At 39.1% G+C, this 22,773-nt stretch overlaps 1 protein-coding gene across 1 annotated transcript in view; it reads left to right on the top strand.

Moving 5' to 3' along the window:
- LOC112465792 (neurogenic locus Notch protein) overlaps positions 1-22,773 on the top strand; it is a 240,167-nt gene that overhangs the window by 31,895 nt on the left and 185,499 nt on the right. Inside the window, exon 2 of the mRNA XM_025033518.1 lies at positions 7,262-7,340. Coding sequence (XP_024889286.1) covers positions 7,262-7,340 — 79 coding nt within the window. The remainder of the gene's footprint in view (positions 1-7,261; positions 7,341-22,773) is intronic.

Raw genomic sequence — 22,773 nt, 5'->3', positions numbered from 1 at the left:
TGATATTTTAGCACCTCTAGACGAGACAGCGTCTTCTAATCTTTCGAAATGGAGTTTCCGTGTTTTTCGGTCTCTTATCTCGCGAACGATTTCTTACAACAAGTTAATGTACGGTCGTAGAATTTAACGTGGGAGGATATGTTGTTCGGCTTTCAGGACTATAAACTGGCGAATCGGTCGCACAATCCTTCGATTGTAATATAAATATAATATAATACCTATAGGAAGCTGAGAACAATCACTCGAAATATCGTGACCGTTAAATCGTGACAAAAATAATATAAAATAATTGTAGAAGAGCTCATCACTGATTTACAGACTGTAATAATGATTGTAGATAACTACAACGTATGAGAACAATATTGTGCGAAAATACATTAACGGATTTTAGCTTGTTTACCTCGGACATAGTTGACAATAATAACATGGATGTAAATTTATAGACGATAATTCGTCAGATTTGTTAATAGATATTAATTTGAGGACATTATGATGAACGACGCGATAGCTTCCTATGACATTAGCGTTATAATAAGTTAATGATTTATTGCCGTTTTATTGATTAAGCGCTATCAATAGCTGTATATTGATTTACAATCTCTAGATTGACACAGTCAATCCAGAGATTGTAAATCACTACATAGCGGTCGTCTTACTCGTGTACCGTAAGTGCGATATATGAAACCTTAAGTTCCTTACGAATATCCGCCATCATACCGTGTAGTAAACCTTGCTGCGTGGCAAGATATATTCCATGACGAATAAAACATATTTAAATATAAAAGTACAAATAAATATGAAAATATATGAAAATTATAATAAATTTGTGTATAAATTTCTAATTGTATATATTTAAATAATTTTGCATTTTTTGATGATTGAAAGTTGCTGATAATTTCACAGCTTTTGTTTATTGATATAATCGCGTCATTTCATTGTCATTGTTAGAAAAGTGCGTAGATGGCGGTTTATTAACTCTCTTGCGTCAACCTCGACCGTCGCGAAGCCTTGAAGATTTTCTTTACGGTTTCATTCATCGAGCTTATAGAATCGAGCCTATAGGTATGATACGGCCGACTTTTGTCCGAAGCAAAAGTTCAAACGTTCTCTTCGTGTCGATGCATGTTTCTTCGAGAGGGAACGCGAGGCAGGTCAACCACATGTCAGGACATGAAAGGAGTCTTTATCAGACTATATTCACTCACTATTTGCAATATTATATCGTAATAACACTTCGATTGCAGAAAATACTATAATAAAAGTTTCTACATATGTCATGTATTAAATATTCGAGAAACACTGATTTAGAAGCTATATTTATAAAAGTATATAATCTTAAGCTGAAGATTTCAAATAGTTAAAAGTTTTGAAGCTTACTTATTCACTGTTTATTACATTATGTAGTGATAGCATTTTATATGTGTGGGGAAATGTGTGGTAAAAGCGATAATATGTGAGATACACGCTGGTTACATATTCAATATCGCTCACTAGATATTTATTTAAAAACGCAAATACGCGTATATATGAAATCTCGAATTAAAAGTTTTCCAAATGTCAGTGATGAGAGATTTAAATTCATTTAATTCGCAGATAACACGTTCGTAGCGACACTTGGACTTTTAGTGCTTCAACGAAGAATCGTAAACGAGAGGAACGGAAGACGTTAAAGATATCGGAAGCGGCTTTCGAGTATTTAACGGATGATTTTTTTTTAATGCGAGCGCGAGCGGTCGTAAAATGTGAGTTAACGATAACGCGACGTAGGAACGAGACGCGCGTCAACGCGCGTAACCCCCGACCTCGACGACTCCGAACGAGGCTGCGGTGCAACGACCTTCTGAAATGTTGGGTCACGAATAGTAAAAGTGGATCTTCTACTTCGAGAATGAATTAAACTCACCTCGGGAGTTTGCTAGCGAAAACGTCTGGCGCACGAGCGACGCGGCCAATGGTGAGGCAGAGCTGCATATCACGCCGATATTCTCCGATGGTGATACCGCACGGCGCACACGGGTTATGCACACGTGGTGGATTACGTAATCCACGAGGTCGTGACTCGCGCTACCCATCTCCATCGCGTATCGCGTGGCGTACGCACTGTAATGCGCGCCGCAAATGCACAAGCGCCGTCCGTTGGACGGTCTTCGAGCAAGACCGATTAGCCAAAATCAGTTTTTCGATTTTCTAATTTACAAAGGGTGTTTTGTAAGTTAGAAATATCTCTTTCTATATACGAATATCTCTTTTAAATATTTTCTTTTCTTGCTTATTTTGGAAAAATACTTGGAAGGTTAACAAGTATAAGTTTCTTGAGGGTCAAACAATACGCTGGATACATTGCGCAACAGCACATCCCCAAGCGTTTGCGCGTTCATGCGAGGATGCAAGAAAAAAAGTAGCGACGCACCTCGCATCGATCTTGATCTACGTGTGGGCGGATCGAGCGGAGCCGTCGCGCGGCGGGCGAGAAATCGGCGCCCACGCTGATTGAGAGTACATATATCTCTTCGGTTCGAAGTCTGTTCTCTTAAGAGTAAGGAGGGAAGGGAGGGACATACGTGCGCGAGTAAAGGGCAGGAGAGAAATACTCGTTTTAATTCGAGAGAGAGAGAGAGAGAGAGAGAGAGAGAGAGAGAGAGAGAGCTTTGCCGTACTATATCCCCATGGCATTGACACCGTCGAGCATAATACGTACGACATTAGATGGGAGACTTCAATTATCTATTTAATAGTGTTTCAAAAATCGTTCCGCTTGCAATGTGCTCTTAGTCCAATTAATATCTGGATCGAAATCAAATAACGGGAATAATACGCAGAACTGCAATCAATATCATATCAAGAAATAAATTAATTATTAAAAAAACAGAATTGCACAACGTATCGGATTATCATATTATCTGGAAATAAGAAATTATTTGTAACTGTTTATTTGCATTTTTTAAAATAAAGTAGAACATTACCATTGATATCATTTTCCTGCAGTTAACTGTCTCCTGACAATTTTATAATATTGTGTCGCAGTGCAGTTTGGTAATAAATTTCAGTAAAATTAGAATATACAATATATATACATATAACTTCTACTATAAATTTATTTTAATTGTGTGATCCTGCATTACCGTGTTTATTCTTAAAAATTGATAGACCGCAAGGCTAATAAATTTCCGGCATCAGCAAAAATATAATCTTGTCCTCTGTCAGATTTATGATATCGGGCTCGTTGCACACGTATATAGCGTATGCGGAAACCGCGGCCAAGTGCATCGGGCGATCGTTCATCCTGCGGGAAACACGTGGAAAGAGAGAAAGAGGTCGTCGTGGATTGTGCATCGTTGCCGTGACGGCGTGTGTCCCGTAAATGCATAACATTTACGTCTCCATACCGGCTGGAACATCGGGTTTTACGTAAGCGCGCGACGCATGGTTTTGCTCGTTCGATACCGAGGTGCGGTGCGCATGCAACACGATGCAAAATACCGCCGCGCGCCGTCTCACCGCCGATTTAACACGACCCCGGTAACGTATCGCGGGGATAACTACATGCAATTCCAACGACACGCGTGATGGCACGCACCCGCGTGTGCAATGTGCAGTCGATTCTAATCTCGGATTGCGCCGCGCCGTTCATTATCGCGCTTTATCGCGCGACCCTGCAAGAGTCCGTCCTATATCGAGCTCGTATTATTCCTCGCTCCTCGTTATTGTTCGCTCTCGCGAAGCGTATCACGGATTCTTCAGATATCGAAGATCGCAATGGCGTGAGCGATAGCTGTTTTATATAATATTGAAAGAAGAAAATGGAAATGATATGTTAATTTAATTGATTGAGAGAGAAATGCGAAAAACGAAAGAGAGAAGAAGAAAGAGTATGAAAAACTTTTGATATATAAAATAAAGTTTATTTTAATTTTGATTTAGTTATTTAATTATAATTTAATTTTGTCAGTATCATTTATATGCGTAAATTAGAAAAATCAGAAATTTGAGGAAAGATGTTAAAATTTTCTTTTTAATCATGTAAAGGTAAATTTAGATTATTTATTGAAACAGATAAAATTTTTATATATGTATACCAAATGACGCAACTCTAGTTTCTCCGCATTTGTGACAAATTGCACGGAGGTTCCATTATTAGCGCTAGCGCGAATTAATTTTGCGGACGAGAGCAGGAAGGAAGGCGTAATTCAACGGTGGCTTTCTACCGCGGCGGTAATTTACCCTGGAATTGAAACAATTAAACTCATTTTTCCTTGGAATAATGCAGATTATTGTGCGAGCACACGTGATGGTACAGCTGTTACACACAAAATTCACCGGAGGTTGAAAGTGAAAATACCGTGGCGATTACGCAACCACCATAATTGAATATTCGTTTTATGCAAACAATTTTTCTCATCATTCGTTTATGCTCTCTTTTCTTATTTCGAATTCTATATTGGACGAAGAAATAGATTACACGTGTATGTAGACATTTTTTAAACTTCTGCTTATTTTGATGAAAAATTATAATAGAAACTTTTTACGAAAACGGAGCAGTAGAGAGTGTAGTATCTATCTTTTACGGCGTAACAGTCGCATCCACCGACTTTCTTGGTAAACAACCTTGACACAAAAATCACGCAAGGTTAATACATCTTCCATTTCGACCAATAACAGTATAACGAAGAACGACCAAGTGCGAGGAATCTATTACCGCACGACCGCAACAATAGGTGACGCAATGGTTGTGCCTCAATTTCTCCGGCCGAACACGACCGTTCCTCTCGATTAGCACTGACTGCGATAGTTAATCGCGCGTGTCGGCAGCCGGAAATCCTGACAAATCATACCGAAAAGGAGCGAGACGGTTTGCTCGTCCCACGTATAAAACGAATTACGGACGAGCGTGTCACGAAAGAGAGCGCGAGCATGCGTACACGCAAGTGCGTCGACGAGAGCGGAGAACGAAGCCGCGAAGCGACAGAGGAAACAGAGGATTTGTCACGAAGCCAGTTTGGTTTAACTGATCTCATCCGTCTTGGTCGCGAGCGATGCGACGCGTCGGTCGCCCAACCGATTGTCTTCGCTCTCGTTGTCGTCGCGACGACGTTGACAGCTGGTCGACTTCATTGCGCGCGTCACTCGAGCTCCGCTTCGTCGCGACGTGTCGAGCCCCGCCAAAGAGATTGAATTGTCCCGATGGCCCTGACAGGCCAACGACCACTCGTAATTTCGACGAGCGTTATAATCTAAACTGCTAAACTATAAGCAAGAAATTGAAAAAAATTACGGAGCTTTCTCCCTATTTTGAATATTTTCGTGCTTCATCTCATGCAGATTAAAAGAAGATATTTACATACCTATAAGACGAAGATATTTTCTATAAAACGAATGCTCTTCTATATTATTTTTATATTGTTGTATAAAGTATTTTTTGGGAGGAATATGAACTATTTAACGGATTTATAAACATTGTAAAATCTTTTTAAAATTCCATGGCAAATCTTTTTAAATTTGTCATTCCATGGCAAATTATATGAATTCGGGTCGTGCCGGAACCGCACAGCTACAACGTGTCGCGTGTGAGAGCGAGGTGATGATCGAATAATGTGTGCCATTACTGACATTTTCAAACGTTAAGACGGCTTTCTGCATCCCACGCGACTTCATGAAGTCTCGTGCTCATTACGTCACATGGGCTTTACCCCATTGATAATCCTTCCTTGGCAGTTTGGCATAGCGTGATGGATGTGGATATCGAATTAGATGAATATTTACGACAGTGGGGGAACACATTTTTCATACAACTATTCCAATAAGCTGTAGCTTTTTAGGACGATTGGATGAAAAATGGATTTGTTCATAAATAAATAAAATGAAATTGGAGCATCGATACGAGACTAGGTATAATTAAAAAAATTTGCAAATTTATGCGAAGGTAATTCTTGCAGGAAGTTGAGAGTCCCTTGTATGACGACACGATCGAGGAGAGAGGAGGGAGGGGGACCAACATAAATGACGCGGCCCTCCGTTGTGGTGTACTCTGATAAAACATAAGTACACGAGGCTTCCACTCTCTCCGCGTCTCTCGCTGCTCGTCTACGCTAAGCGGTTATTTGCTGCGTTGTTATTATACCGGCGCTGGGGCATGCGTACATTAGTTGTTCATAGTGCTTTATGTGCCACGCCGGTCACGTTAATCGAGCTCTTAAACGCGCGCTTTTCCGCACGAGCGATTTAGCCCTTCTCTTTTAGCGCTTCTTACGCGCGACACGCGAAAGCGCGGCGTCACCGACGGCTCGATATTAAATTTTATGGGAAGGATAAAAATTTCACCTCCGTGGTCGTAAAACGCTTTTACTGCGTGTCACCGCCGACTACTCGGACAAAACGTACGCGTCGCAATAAGAACGAATTTACGCGCCAAGTATCGAAGGCGCGTCGAATAAATTCCAATAATCGCAGGGCGTTACCTCTGTCGGACAGTCGGAGTTTTTGGTGAATCGCGAAATTTGATGACGTCGCTTTTAACTCTTTCGCCGAATGTACGCTGCACGTATGTACGAGTGCGTGTGAAATTATTCGAATCGAAGTTGCAGCAATGGTTAAGCAGGACGGCGAGGAATGGTTTTGCCGCCGAGTGCCTTCCTCCTTGGTAGCGTTTATACCGAGAGAGAGAGAGAGAGAGAGAGAGAGAGAGAGAGAGAGAGAGAGAGAGAGAGAGAGAAAGAGAGAGAGAGCCACCAATATTCTCCCTTTCTTAAAAGTACTCCTGGAATACGAGACGTTTTGCGTTCCCCCTAGCTCTTCCCTCTCTTTCGTCTCGCCTCCTTGGCCTTTTATCTCCGTCTTCTTCGTCGGGTCCTACACGAAAGTTCAATTTGCACGGTATGTCAAAGGTTCCCTTCGAACTCGCTGGACTCTCTTTCTTCGTGGTTTCGAGATGCATTCTAATTGCAATGAGGTTTCGATAAGCGAGATTTCGCGTTCGTTTAGTCGTTCGTGAATCGCATAAAAAGTCTTGAAGTTTTTCATTAAGACTTGTTATATCAAACGCAATATTAGCGGGGAGGGTCTTTAAATAAAGCTCCAATCATTTATGCAGTATTTACCGATATCATTCTCAAATTGATATATTTACACATATTATACGTATATGTATATTCATTATATAGTATGTTATATTGTGTGCATATATTACATTTATCATATTGTACCCGCTATTTAATATTTTATTATTGCATACATAAAATAACTGAGATTCTTGTTGCTGTTACAGGTTTCGTGTCGTGTTCACCGAGCCCTTGCAAAAACGGAGGACTTTGCGTGTCGTCGCCGCGCGATGAGTCACATTGCAAGTAAGTAACCAGCTCTATCACTTCTATTATTATAATTATTATAATTACGAATCGTTTCTGCTCCTCTTAGCTTGTATACATATCGTTTGGCATGCGTGTCATGTAATTGCGCGTGAAACGATTGCTTCGATCGGAGATGATCAAGTTTTTTAAGATATATTCGTACTACACACACATATAAACATATCATACACACATGTGTACACAGGCACCGGCATATGACAGTAACGTTTGTATTATTGCGTAAACGAATTCTTTTATTTTGATTGATTTCTTTACGTTCTATACATTTTGGTCAATCGCTATAAGTAACCACTTTTGGATATTGAATTAATAGGTATGCAGACTATATTAAAAAATTACATATATTTCGTAATAATAACTACAATAATGGTATAGAAAAAATTAGAATTGGATATTGAAATATGCAAGTTAGAAAGAACCATTTGATATTGAATTTTTCCGAAAATGCACGCAGTAGAGAAATTAAAGAAAGTTAAAGGAAAAAAAATCTTAATATTATTCACATTTATTCGTTGATGTGAGATTCATTTTCTTTCAATCAATCGTATTTATACAACGAATCGATTCGTTCGTCGGTGCTCGCGTAGTAAACTAAAACGCACCTTTACACGCCGAGTTGGCGATCGACGACCGGGTACCGGGTCCAAGAAGGGGGGGATAAAGAGAGATACCAAGGGGGGCTCGAGGGGTATGACGGGGCGAGAGGAAAAGACAAGGAGGAGGCGAGAGAACCGGACGTTTCGCCGCCTCCCACGCGAAAAGGATGAGAAACCGTGAAAAAGAAGAGGAAAGAGGAAAGAGGATGAAGAGAAGAAAGGCACGGAGAACTGGAAGTCGCAACTTCCACGACGCGCAATCACGCAAACTCCGGAAAAGTTAGCGTTAGAAAATCGTGGCGTCCTTTTAAAATATTCTAATCTTCTACAAGGTTAATTTTTTTTTAGTTTTTACCAGATAGTGGCATGTGATGATAGAATTGTTTTATATACTGATTTTGTCTGTTCCGATAAAAACAAATAAGTACAATAGAAGAGATGTTTACAGATATTTAAAGAAGAATTCATCGAGTCTGTTAAGAAATTAAACTTTAAATTTTTTTAAATGCATTTTCATACAATACTATATCAAAAGATATATAGTTTTACTATCAAGACATATACTCTGTTTAATTAGATATAATAATATAATTTATAATTATATAATTTTAAATTACTTTCTTCTGCATAAATTAGCATTTTATTAGCTAATTATATCATCGACGTACATTTATTGCCCTTGGCAGTAAAGTCGCTCGTCGTCGTCTAGGGATGCAAACATTACGATCCAAATCGCACAACCGACAACATCTATCTGTTTCACAATTCTCAGAATGGTCGACGTAGCATAACTTTAATGCGCGCTGAGGACTGTCATAAAACGTTCATCGGTATAATAAAATATCGTTGTTTCGTGAGCGAATCTTCTAGCTGTCTAGCTAGACTTTTTCGACTTCGTGCCACGTACGCGCTTACGCACGCGTGGAACTATTTACTCGCGCGCACGCGCGTAGCTAAGGAATCTACTTGTGTTATCTCTTACTCGATCAGTATTGGTCGTCTATACTCATCGTAAAATATCGCGTTCGTAGAATACCTGAACTACCAATTCTTTTATAAGTAATTTATTGTAAAATAATATTTATTTTTAATTTTTTATTTGGATTACATATAAATAATGATTCAGTTATTACACACGTGAACTTTACGTATTTTTAAAGAAATTTTTAGAAATCTTGATTAAAACGTTGTTATGATCATTTTATTTATTTCTACAACTTATATAATTTATTTTTTTTTACGTTTATAATAAAAAATAAAATTTTAATCAACGGAGCAGTATTTTTTATTGAATTTTTTCGGTTGTCTTAAAAATTCAAACAAGAGTATCGTCTGATCTTTGCTAATATACAGTAGTTGCATGTAAATGACCGATGCTGATCTTGATTAGCGTTCGCATTTTGTCTCTTTGTGACAAACTGGCTTGTTGCTTTCCATCGTTGCACTCTCACGCCAGATCGAAACGATCGACGTCTACTACGTGAGCGCCGAAGGGCTCACGGTCGTCATGGATAATTGGAAAATTAGCATGCCGCTTCTCCGTCGATCGCCCTCTCAAAATACGGGATAATGAACGTGGTGAGCATGATTTCTGATCAATACTTTAGTGTCCAACACGGGGAATCTGTGCGAATGGACGGTCGCTGTCAAGCGCTACCATTTAAAGTGCAAAAAAAAAATATATACATATATAATACAAATTTATATCAACATTATATTATATATATTGTATTTGCGTTTAGGATTTAGTAATTCAGTAATATATTTCTTGTCAACTTCCATCAACCTTTAAAGGTATGAATATTATTAAATTTTATCAATTTATTTTAAATAATTTGTAAATGATATTGATATGTAATTGACAGATTACAAATAATTCAGTCATTGAAGTTCTCTAGTGTTAAACATTTAGCATTAAATATATTTTAATTACACAATATTATTAATTAAGAATAAATTAAAGTTAGATAAAAAATTATGTATTATTACAATTGACTAAAATATTTCTGTTATAATAAAATATTCATATAATTATTATTTTACATTAATTATCATAATTTATATGTTCATTTAATTTCAAAAACATTTAAAATTATAGAAATAAAATTTAATAATTTCCGATACACACAAGAAGTATAAATAAATCGAATTTATTTTTTATCTATTTTATTATTAACCATTTACATCGCTGTCTTTACAATCTATTAAATTATTTAATTTTATTAAATATGATATTTATATTATATTATTTTATTTTTTTATTAATTTTTATTTTTATTATTTTATATTTTATTATATAAATATGTATATAAGTACTTTATTATTATTTAATTGTCATATTATTAATAATAATAATTAATATGTAATATTTAAATTTTTTATTTTAATACGACGAGCGTAATGTCGTCATGCAAGAAATTGCAGACAGTTGCTTGGTCGTTTGCTCGCTTGACGAATCGAGTTCTGCACGCTTTGACAGAAATGCGCGCAGGTTTGCAATAATGACATCTTCAGTTTCACGCATTGTGCGTAAATTCACGTGGCAGAAATTTCGTTTACGTTTGTTATGACGTTGTCGTTCGAACGAGGTTCGCTCGAGCATTTTCTTCGCACAGAAATCAATGTGTCTACAATTGCAATCTGCCACGATTTGATCGCGCGCAAAATGACGCTTAGACTCGCATCGACGGAACGTAATACCAACAGAATGGCGTGGGACGATACGGAACGGGATGAAACGAGATGGGTCGGGATCCGGTAATAGCGGTAATAGTCGGCAGTCGTGACCCGGCGACGCATCTAAATTACCTTTATCTCTCTCCCGGTCGTCGTAGGTTTCACTTTTGTATCAGTCAGCTCGACGCCTCCGTGATCCCTTGATACTTGACGGTGGTTCCCTTGTTTCACGTACACACACATACATATACAGTCGGACTTTCTGTAAACAGTGGCGCGAACTCGAGAACATTTATCATTATTCTGAGACTTAGACGTTGTTCTTCAGATGCTTTAAATAAGAAATAAAAACTCGTAAAACATTTTTTTCTTTTGCGATAGCAATCATTATCGACTCCTTTTTTTTTTTAGAAAAATAATGTGAAAATTTTCATGCACTTTAATTAATTTTATGTAGGTACAAAAAATTATTAGTTTATATTTTTTGTTTTGAATATTATTATCTATATATTTTATATTTTTTATATATTATCATCTTATATATTCATCCATCATGACTTAAAGAATTACTTCATTATTGAATTTATTGCATCTTATTGTTAAAATTATCGTTTTGAAATTGTTCACCTGACGTTCTTACATTATTCAGCTCTTGTCTGCAGTGTATTTAAACATGACGCGGAATCATACCCGATTTTTGCAGCTGCATATAGTTTTGTTTATTGTCGTTAACCATCTAGTGTAATTGAAACATTCGAATTTTCTTACGATATCACTGGTAACAATAATTATGATTTGCATTCTCGAGCTGGACGGAAAGCAGTCAAGTTGCTCTTTCCGCAATTTGTCATCAACAGACTGCTTAAATTTTATATGATTTATATCTATTATATTTTGCGTAAATAAATTGCACGAAGTTCACAAATAACTGATACATATTCCATTTTTCTTTTATATCTATATATAACATTTTCCACTTCACTCTTTTTATGACTTGTAACTGACTTGATCGAGACATTTTAATCCAGATAAAGTCGATTCTAAATTATCCGAAAAATTAGTTATTAATAGATTAATTGCTCGAGACTTTTTTTGAGACGTTTGTATAATGCGCCGCAGAGGTCATCAATAAAGCTTTGCACGGCATGCGTACAATTACATGCGCATACGAGCGTGACGACACGTACGATCGCATATCGACGTACCATCTATACGCATTTGGAAAAAGAATGCACCATGTACCGCAATATTTCTTGAACTCGTTACAGATGCGGGTCCGCATGTGCCGCGGCTATCTCATTTCGCGTAATCTAAGATACGGAGGCGCACGCGGCGCGGTGACGTGCCGTACTACTGCAACGCTCGCGGTATCAAAATTAATTGCAACCCTCGGATTAATACCGTTATGCCCCGGCGACCTTCGTGTCCAGAGCCTGAACAGATTTCGCGCTCCACGATCTCGGTTATATTTTGTACTCTTGTTTCATCCGATCCTCGTTGTGGCATTTGATCTCGCGTGGCGTTAACACGAGTGCAATTTGTGCGAGCGCGCGATAAATGTTATTACGACAGAACCGTTCTGTCTAATCATTCCCGTACGCAGAAATAATTGTAAGAAATTTTAGAGATGTTTGGTCTTTTTCACGCCGCGATTTTCTATTATCGTCGCCACGAAGTTTGTTTCACTACTTAAATAGAAAACCGCAGGCAGCAAATCTTAAATTATTTTGATATACCACGAACGTAACGGCTTTACAGCGCATTCGGCTTTTACGGCACGGTGAACCAAACTTGTAAGAGTATTTCAAGACTCCTGTCACCTGTAAAGAAAGAGAATATGTTAATTATTAATTAGAGAAGCAGCCGACGTAATGCGGACTACAATCCGACGCACTTTGGGGTTCGATTTAATGGGACCTGCGCGCAAGTCTGGAAACAAAAAGGAAAGCGAAATATACACGTTATTAGCGCCGAAGCCTCGAGCTCTCATCCCTCCGCGTATTTATGCGTCGAACGGTTGGCAATCGCGGAGAAGAAATCAGCTATATAAATGGCTCTTAATTGGTCGACGACGGGACGAACGTAAAAAACTCGCAGGCGTACTAAAAATAAATTTCTTGGATATGTTGAAACTGAAAACCGTTCTCGATTCGCATAAGGTCATCATTGGTTTGCATTCTCAACGCGCTAAATGAACCCGTCAGGCTTTCGGGATTCCGGTTTGTTTAACGTGAGGCACTGGTCTCGTAAAATGCAAGTTGGAATTTAGGAAGACATATTTAGCACAAAACTTATTACATCTTTTTAACTAATTAACTTTTGAACCTAATACTTTTATTATGGTAGTTGTTACATAATCGATGTGCAAAACGAAAAAGAATATTAGAATTGTCTAGACCAGTAAGTTATCAAATTAAGTTAAAATAATAACTTTATAACGCCGACGATATTATTTTTTTGTATTATTATTACAGACTTTTCAAACTTTGTAAAGTAAACCACAATCCAATATGATAACAAATTTGAACAATTCCACTTGACAATATGGCGAGTTAGAGCTACCCCAACAGAATAAAGGATCCTGCATAAAGACAACCCCTCGTCATTTTCGCGGCTTTCACACGCGTGCGTTATGCGTTTATGTTGCAAGGTACACTCACACGCGTGAACCCCCGCGGCCAAAACTTACATGCGGATTTCAGTAAACGCAACGTGCAGCATCTCTTTGTGGGCGCGTTCGCGCGTGTATATCGAAGCATCAAGTGTGGACAAGTCACGTGGCGGAACACGTGGCTCCCGCATGCCTGTCGAATTTAAGCCGAACATTTATCGTCGAATGGGTTACTATTGAAAATCAATATTATTTTTCGATTTCTACCGTTACCTATATAAGAATTATTGTATTTTCAGGTAGAATAAATCCAGTTTTCGATAAAATATCTCGTTATAATACTAATTTTAATTTTATAGTCATTTGTTCGCGAATATTTTTCTAATTCTCTTTTTATACAACTATTTCAGTAAAGGTGTTTCCTTTTTAAAAGGAGTAATTTCAATATTTAATACGATATTTGAATATATACTTTAATAATATATGCCGTAAGAAAGCTGTTTATATAATAAGTAAAATACTAATTAAATAGTAAAGTTACTATTTTATTGTCACAATTGTTTCGATTTTTTCTAATATTTTACATAATATTTAAGTATCTATCTTAAGTAAGAAGGAATTTTAGTTTTATAGATATTAATTGTTGAAGTTTTTGGAAATATTTAATTTTTTTGGAATTGAAAGCGGAAGGAGCGGGTTTTCGGTTGGGCACAGCTGTTAACCATTAACCCGCGAAATTTTTCACCTCACCCCTTAAGGGTTGATCGAAGGGAGCAACATATGCGTGATGATGGATGGCGATATGCAACGACCCTTGGGCTCGCAAGGGTTGCCATTGTGAACATATCGCTGACGATCCTCTTATAAATATATCCTAAATCCCGAGCGGCCGCAAAAAGGGTGGTCGCTCGATTCTCGTATCAGCGCGTTCATTACTCGGAGTGTGATTACTTCAACGTAAATCCCGTACAAATAATTTCAGTCTCTCGGGGAGAGCCACGTTTCCGTACAAGCGCTCGTGTAAGCCCGAGATATTAATTACTGTATACTAGTTCAGATCGTTCAAAGCTATTAATCGTAATTTCCGGGGAGAATAGGGTATCGATATATGTAGCATTAACGCCAATTTGTACTTCAATTAACTTTCTATTCACTTTACTTTCGATTTTTTCTTATCGAAGGATATATATAACCATTGAAATATTTCAATGCCACGTGCAAATGAAGCAACTGATTCACAATTTATAAATGAAAAAGAAGAATGCTACATATGATGTAAGATATTTATGTTCTTTTGTGTAAGCAAATGGTATTGGTTATTTTAATTCGAGAACCATTATATCTTTCTTGAGTTAAGCCACAATCACTCTTTATACACCAAGCGGAAATACATTCGTAACCAAATATAAGGCCTGTAATCGACAAAATGCATTTTGTGCAAAACACATTTTTTCGACAAACGAACAGAAGAGCGTTTACGCTCCAATTCTGTTAATTCTTGCCATTCTTTTATTTTCGAGGTACCAGCGTTTACTTTCTTTATTAGTCGCCGAAATTGCCCGTTGAATGCCATTTCCGTCGGTATTTAATGTCGCCAAGCTGGTCTCTCGCAGCCACGCACACTGCACGCGGGCACACTCGTGCATTACGGTGGCTTCTGGCCGCACGAATACGCCGTGAATTGATGGCTGTCATTAGTAGTAATCATTGCCATCTGTTCTACCGGCGTGGAAAGAAAGAGAGAAATGCTTTACGTTCGCTCGCTGGGAAGTTATCGGTCTGCCGTGGCGGTGCGCGATTTACGTAGATTACGGACACAGTAACGTCATTCCTCATCGACTTTTTCGCCGGCCGAGGAATGCATGAAAGAGTCACCGCGGAACTCCTGGTGAGATTACTCTTATATCGGAACGATAAAAAGTTAATCCGTTCCCCCTGGGTGCTCTATTGAACGGGGTACAGCGTGGTAGCAAATCGCGGAACTAATCAGGAGAATAATCTACCTCGTTTCTTGTGGCTCGCGAATACGCCATTTTCGTGATCTCCCCCTTTTTTTGGACGCGTTTATTTTTACGCGGTCCACGTAAACGCCGGGAGCGATGCGTAAAGCCACAGAAAACAGTTAATCTAAACGTAAAAATGCTATGAAATGTTCCGAATTTCAAATAAGAATTATTTTAATACCTAAACTAAAGTCAGACTCGTGCTTGCAAAACAACTAGGAAGGACAGATAAAAGCAGATCAAGTATAATTATAAATTAAATAAATTATAATTTATTATCATTTAACTATTATTATTTTAGAATTATTTTAATGTTGAATTATTTTATAATAATCAGTACCTATATGTATGCACGTATGACATTCCTATATAGTTTGATGGAAAATTGCGACGGATGGTTCGGTCGAGTTCGATGTCCGAATAATCTTCTGATTTAAACTACTCGCGCGCACGGCGACGCATCGGCGATGATGCGCCGTTTTCGCCCGTGTCATTCGCGACCGTGAACTTCGGAGGAGAGGACCCAGCGCGGTCGAAAGGGCAAAGGGCGATATTCTTTGTTCTATGTAGTCTCGACCGCGCGCGCGCGCGCGCGCGCGAGGCCCAAAGAGAAGGAATCGACGGCGGATGACGAAGGTTACAGCGCGCTGTCAAAATACGTGTCCTTTTCTTTTTCTTCGCTCCGAGCGCCCCGCCGAGCGTGCGCCGTTATGCATTAGCATGCACCGGCGGGCGTAGAGCTTCGTACGCGTTAGCCCCGCGTGTCCGTGTGCCGCGAGACACGCGCGTGTCGCGCGGTCGTCGCAGCACGCGTTGTACAATTTACCCGTGCGCAAACGACGCGACGCCGATGGTACAAATGCGGGGCTGCGCCAAATGATCTATCGCGCGTGTCGATCGACTGCGAGATTTCCCGCGGACGGGACCTACCTGTAAATCGTTCGCCATCTTCAAAACATCCGGTTTGCGTGTACTTTTGTTAGTCGCACGAATGCACGCCTGAGAAAAGATAATTTTCAAAACAACTTTTAATGCTTTCAATGCTTTAAATTAAGAATTTAATTAAAATGTTGAATAATAATAAATTGGTATACTTTTATAAAAATTATTACATAAGCGAGGACTTTACGGATGTCCATACGCGATTATTTAAATACAAGTATTTCGAATATCATATCATTTTATTTTATTTGTAATATTTTATTTTGTCTCTTGCAACATTTTCGGAAGTTTAAAATGAGATTTTACTATATGTATATGTAGTATATGTTACGATAATAAAGAAGACTGTTCATATATTAAATTATATCTCTCATTAACAGGAAGTACAGAAACACATGCGTGTATTTTACTGTCGTCTGTCAGGATACGAGAGTCACCCTGGCAGCGGCCGCGACGGCCGTAGCATAATTGAAGCGCTAGAAAAGCCGGCGCAATTATATTCGGTATGCCGAGTAATTACGCGACATTATCATACGCCAAGTATTATCTTTATTTGCATTGGCGATCACCCAGATACTGAGCACCCCTGAACGAATAACAACGCGCGCCCGCGGGGCCTTGGATCGTGCGCACTCGGCCGTGATCGGCGAGGCTCGCCGGTGCGTCCCTACAGCGATAGAGAGGGAGAGAGCGGGCAGCGGGCCCCCTTCGATAGCGAGAGCGAGAACGAGAGGGACAACGTGGTGGAAGAAGGAAAGATCGGCGTTGCCCCCTCGAACGGGCGAGGGAACGGGCGACTTGTGGATCGAGCGAGACGAAAATAGAGGGGGGCAACGGCGCGAGAGAGAGGACGAGGGATTGTCTGGGCATAAGCGCGCGTTCCCACGCCCGCCGCGCATGCGCCGGGCTTCGGTCCCCGTCGCGTCCCCCCTGTTCTCCTACACAGGTAATCGGCCACCCCTCTTCGTCCGACCACTTCGCTCTCTCCTCTCTCGTACCGCGGCGCGCTCGCGACGTCGCTCGTCCTCCAGTCCTCGTCGCTCCTTCGAGAGTGGTTCCTTCTGTCGTACAAGGCCCACACCGTCGCGTCGTTCGCCTCTTTCTCGCACTCGCGCGCCCCTCTTCCTCTCTATCTTTCTCGTTTTCTCTCGGAGTCCCTGCTCCCTCTTCCCTGCCCTTTGGTCCGCTCGTTCTCCATTCCTCCTAGTGTCTCTCGCTCCCTCCCGACATCCGCATAGATTCAAGCGCGACGCGGACCCGTCCGCCGTTCTTTCTCTCCACCACGTTCTTTCTTCGTATGCCTCGCCCGCGCACAATATTCATTTCCACCACTTGTCTCGCCGGCCGGCGCGTCGGTTTACCGCCCGACCGGCCCGACTCGGCGCGGTGGGGTCCGACGTTCACCTCACCCCGCTTCGCTCCTCTTTACCCGCCCTCTCTTTTTCCGCCTCCTTCGCGCAACGAATGCTGCTCTAATGATTATCGTCGCTCGGCTCATCGTCGCTACTGTCTCGTCACCGATGCGTGATGACATTGGTTCCGAATGGATGCACGCCGCGGCGATGACGCGCGACGCTTCGGTGAACCACTTCCCCCTTAAGGTGGCAAAATGTTGCAGAATTAATGCTCTTTTCGCTCATTGCCGCAATCGCAGAGATGTCATATTCAGCGCACACGAATCGCGTGGTGTGCTGTTAAGGGTGCGTTCTTTAAAGATTTACATCATGCCGCTCGTTGAATATTTATCGTATCGATTAAGATACCGATCTCGGTCACGTTTGTATTTGTAAAATAAATGGGTGAAACGAAGAAGGGAGGGAAAAACGAGGTTGGTTAAATTTGTTCGATCAAATCGAGTGTGATGTTGATTTCATTATAAACTTTGATTTTATATCGGGGATTTATCCGAGCCATATATCGGTATCGTAAGCGTAACCGTAGTCGTTTGACATTTCTACCGTTGCTTCGTGTGTTACATAAGTTTGATTACTTCTCGGTATGTATACAAGGGGGACCCGTAATATCTTTTTCGGACATGGAAGCCCGGTCGCGCTGGCGCGAGCGAAGGCTCGCGCACAGAGAGAATGCGAAGGTTAAGGACTGAGAAATTTTTCAGACCTGGAAGTATCGCGGGTCTACGGCGCGCAGGATAAGAGAGCGGTGCCTGAAATGTTTGCAGAACCTTCGCAACCCTTCGGAACGTGTTATTTGCGAATGCCTTACGCGAGACGGTTTCACTCGTTCTCATGAGAGAAGACGAGCTTACGGCATTCCGCAACTATTTCCGCTGGACGGTAACAAGAGCCGAGAGAAGTGCCCAATAAACCGGACGGAACGTCGTTTGTTTGTTACTACGGTATTCTTCCGTTCGTTGACGTCGATCCCCGGATATCCTATGTTAGTTTTACGGTTTTACGAGCGATTAACCTGTTAACGTGGATTTTTTTACTATTTATTGAGCTACCAAGCATTTTAACTTTAAAATACATGGATTTCTTAGATGTGCAGTAATCAAAATAGACAAGAAACTAGTTTAAGAAATTTCTCAGATATTTCAGAAGAGTAGCTTGAAATTAGTTTAAAAATTATATGCAGAAAAAGAAAGATTTAGTCGGAAATACCATTTTAAGATGAAAATTATATCAAAAATATCGAGGCTATAATAATTTCAAATTGGAAAAATTTAAAGATCACTCCTATCGTGATCTTTTCTTCGATATTTTTGTATTGAAATTATATATAATTTACACAAAATTTGTTATTAAAATATTTATCGTTAATTTAGGGATCGTATATATAATTATAATTGGAAGAAACGCAATTGTTTATTATGTATTTTATGCAAATAGTGTCGATCTATTGATCTTCGTTATTGACTTGATGGTCGAGCAACTCGATGGTGGTATTGGTCAGTGTCTGGAACGTCTTGCGGACGTTGGTACCTCGGTAAAAGAGTAGTCTCCTCGTTAGTGCCGAGTCGAGAGCAACGACGATGCGACGTCTTCGTCTTCGTCTTCGTGGTCGTGGTCGTCGTCGACGCCGCGCATAATGAAGCGCCCGCGAACGTAACCGTTGTTCTCTCGCACCGACATGCTGATTGCCAACGCGAATATTGTCGTACAGTAATAGGTCTGTTCGAGGAAACCCGCGCGGACAGGAGGATTGGCGCGGATCTCGAAGGGGGGAAAAAAACATTATTTAGCATCAATTAGAAACGTACGCCTAACGATCTCCGAGGCAACTCGCGATTCTTCCTTCCATTTTCTTTTTTGACTTGGCGGTCAACGTTTATATTCGTCATTGTCGCTTTTTGGCACAAATCGCGCGATTTCCATACGCTTCTGCAAAATAAATAACACTAGCAAAATATTCATTTCGGCTCGTTATTTATGAGCAGGCAGATGGATGTCCATGTTAGCGCGTGCTTGTCAAGTGCGCCGTGTATGCTAATTGCTTTTGAGAGGTGATTATTACTTTAGTATCAATGTCAAAATGTGTTATAACATTATGACATTAATACATACATTATTATTATATTTCTATTATATATTTCTTATATCTGAATATTATGTTTTAATCAACAAATACTAATTCAGTATATTTTCAATTGGATATTTAAAATCAGTAGCTATTGTACTTATTATTTTTAGACACTTGGAATATATACTCTTTTAAATATGTTAAACAAATCAAGAAAAAAAGGATATAATGTAAATGAAATATTGCTATATAATAATGTTTGTAACAAATATGAGATACTTATGTGATATTTTACGAATGATGATTGGAACGTCATAAGTACCTTTTTGTCGATTAAATATTTCTGACTATAATAGGCGTTCTACCAGCCGACGAAAATATGACGATACCTTTGACCGACTGTATGTCTTATAGACCGTCCGCAGTAAAAATGATCGTCGCCCGGCGAGATGGTGATGTCGAGTCGCCAGCAACTCGTTTTTCGACTTTCTTTATGGCGCCCGCTTCACAACACCCCCGTGGATGCTATTTAAGGGCTTTCTTTTATTTCGTGTCATGCTCTTCCTTTTCTTTAGTTCTCCTCTCTCTTTTTTTATATTCTCCTTTCAAGCTTCCCGTGTCGTTTCTGTCACGTGCGTAAATCCGTAACGTCCACCTGCCGATGTGTGCTCTGTAACAAAAAAATTTTTTTTATTATCGACAAAAATAGAAATACATTTACAGTGCATTGACCGTAGTTATTGATCGGTTTGTCTGGTTTCCATATCAATAATTACTTTTTTATTAACCAGCACAAAATATGAATGTAACTTAATAGCGAAAAAAGCTTTAATCGATTATTTTATAGGAATTTTTCTTGCTTTTGCTACATAGATTTTTGTCTTTACTGAGCGTATATATCGTTCTACGCGCGTATATATCATTCGTAGCTAAAGGCTATACTCACTGTGACTAAACACGATATATATATGAATCTGTTCTTCAAACAATTGTGAGATCTGGATTATATGGTCTCCCTAATTAATGATGACTAATCGTGTACTCTTTATATATGTATATTGTTACATTGTGTTCGATATAGAAAAGTTCTCAAGCTGTAGTGCAAACATGAATGAATATTGCGCCGCTACGTCGAGCGCCGAGTGAAACGTTCGGAGGTTGTAATATTCATGAACGTCATTAATTAAAAACGATAATCGTCTGTTAGCATATATATTCGAGCCAAACAACTCGACCGAGATTGTGTGCCCTAACTCTCATAATTAAGTCGCTGCATTCATTCATGCCTGACAGTAGCGGAGGGCTCATGTGTATATGTATACAATGTTCCAGTGTTCAGTAGGTTAATAAGAAAACGTTGCGATACCATGTTAAATTTCTATCTGACAATCTCACCGGCTTTTCTCTTGGCACCTTGCCGATGAAGGAATATTCTGTGTGAGAAACCGCGCGCTCCCATGGCAGAAATTTTTGCGGAAGTTACGTAGACTACGGTATAACAATTGTTTCCGACGTTTGGCTCAATTAAATCTAAATTAATGAAAGGATATTGTATATCTAAAACACTAAAAAAAACACTTCTAATTAAACTTGAATTTATAATTAGCAATAAGTAAGAGATAATGTACATATAATCTTCGTACGAAGAAAAAAGAGAAAAGAAATGAAAGAGTGCTGTTATGAAATACAATCTCTTTTTAACCGATAGTATTTTTGTCTAAATGCAGATAAATCACATCAATATAAAGTATTTTTATATACATATGCATATTTCACATGCGGATTAAAAATTTTATTTATAATGACTTCTTCTCTTTTTTTCACAGAGGTTTCTTCCGTGTGTAGCGTTCCTATTTTGTAAATCTATGGGATCCGCTACATAATATCCGTATACATACGCTCAGCATGTATCTGCATCCTTTCTACTATCGATACATAACGTGTTTACATGGGGATACGTACGGTTTTTAAGGATACAGAAATTGCATGCGTTTGTAGGAGGGAGATAGAGAGATGCGGCTTGGGATCACTTCTTAATTATGATCGGCGCGTGTGCAACCGAGCTGAACGAGAAAAATGAGCGGCGCCTTTCCGTCTTGCCGAGCCACGCAAATTTCATCTCTGTCGCCGTGTATTAATGCCATAATCACGTTTAAGGATATCGTGAATCTTTCGCACAGGATCAAAATCTGAGAAACTTGATGCCGGGCATTCACCTATATATGTGAAGTTTCAGCCTACAATCATTTTTATGTATATAATTTTACCTATAATTATCGATTACCGTATAGAATTTTTAAACTTCAAGGATTTTATAATTTCCCACGAATCATAATTATATTTATAATCATGTTTTTTAGTTTTCTTTATATTTAACAAATTTTATATAAACACTTTTATTTATTAAGATGATTTAACAAATGCAAAAATTCCGGATTAATTCTTTTTATTTCATGTGTGTTAACATTAATTCCAATTGATACTGCTTGCTCTAATTTGCATTTAGATTACGAAGCAAAACGCACGAATGGTGCCATGCTTAGAGTAGATCTGTATTATGACTTTGTGCTCAATGCATTTGCATAATGCATGCAACGTTACGCGTACATGAAAGCCAATGTTAACGAGTCACAGTGTCACAAAAAAAGTGATCAAGGAAAACATAGATTACACATAAGCAATTTAAAATATTACGCAAGTGAGCAGTTGAAATACCAAAAATGGCATTGCCACTTAAGCTCTATATAATTTTCTTATTATGCAGTAAAATCCGCGTTGTAGAAAACGGTACACGTGTATCTACCGTATGCGTTTTATCATACGTTTTATGTTTCATTAAGAGTCAAGGCGGAAACGCTTTCGAGTGACACATAAATCCAATTAGCGATATTTATGCGTACGAATCGAAAACGGATATACATTTTCTCTTATCTTCATTACGTTCAAGTATCGAAGAGATATCGGGTGCTTTTACTTCTTCCACAATAACCTTCTAGAAACTATATATTTTCTAAAGCAATTTTGATAAGTATTTTTATCATTGTCAATTTTTTTTATTTGACTTGCAAGTTAATTTATTCAGATCAAGGTAACACACACAC

Source organism: Temnothorax curvispinosus, unplaced genomic scaffold (assembly GCF_003070985.1).
Source record: "Temnothorax curvispinosus isolate PA1 unplaced genomic scaffold, ASM307098v1 QBEX01015524.1, whole genome shotgun sequence".
NCBI classification, from domain to species: domain Eukaryota; kingdom Metazoa; phylum Arthropoda; class Insecta; order Hymenoptera; family Formicidae; genus Temnothorax; species Temnothorax curvispinosus.
The sequence above is the reverse complement of the archived record's forward strand: the minus strand, read 5'-3'. Positions and strand labels throughout refer to the sequence as shown.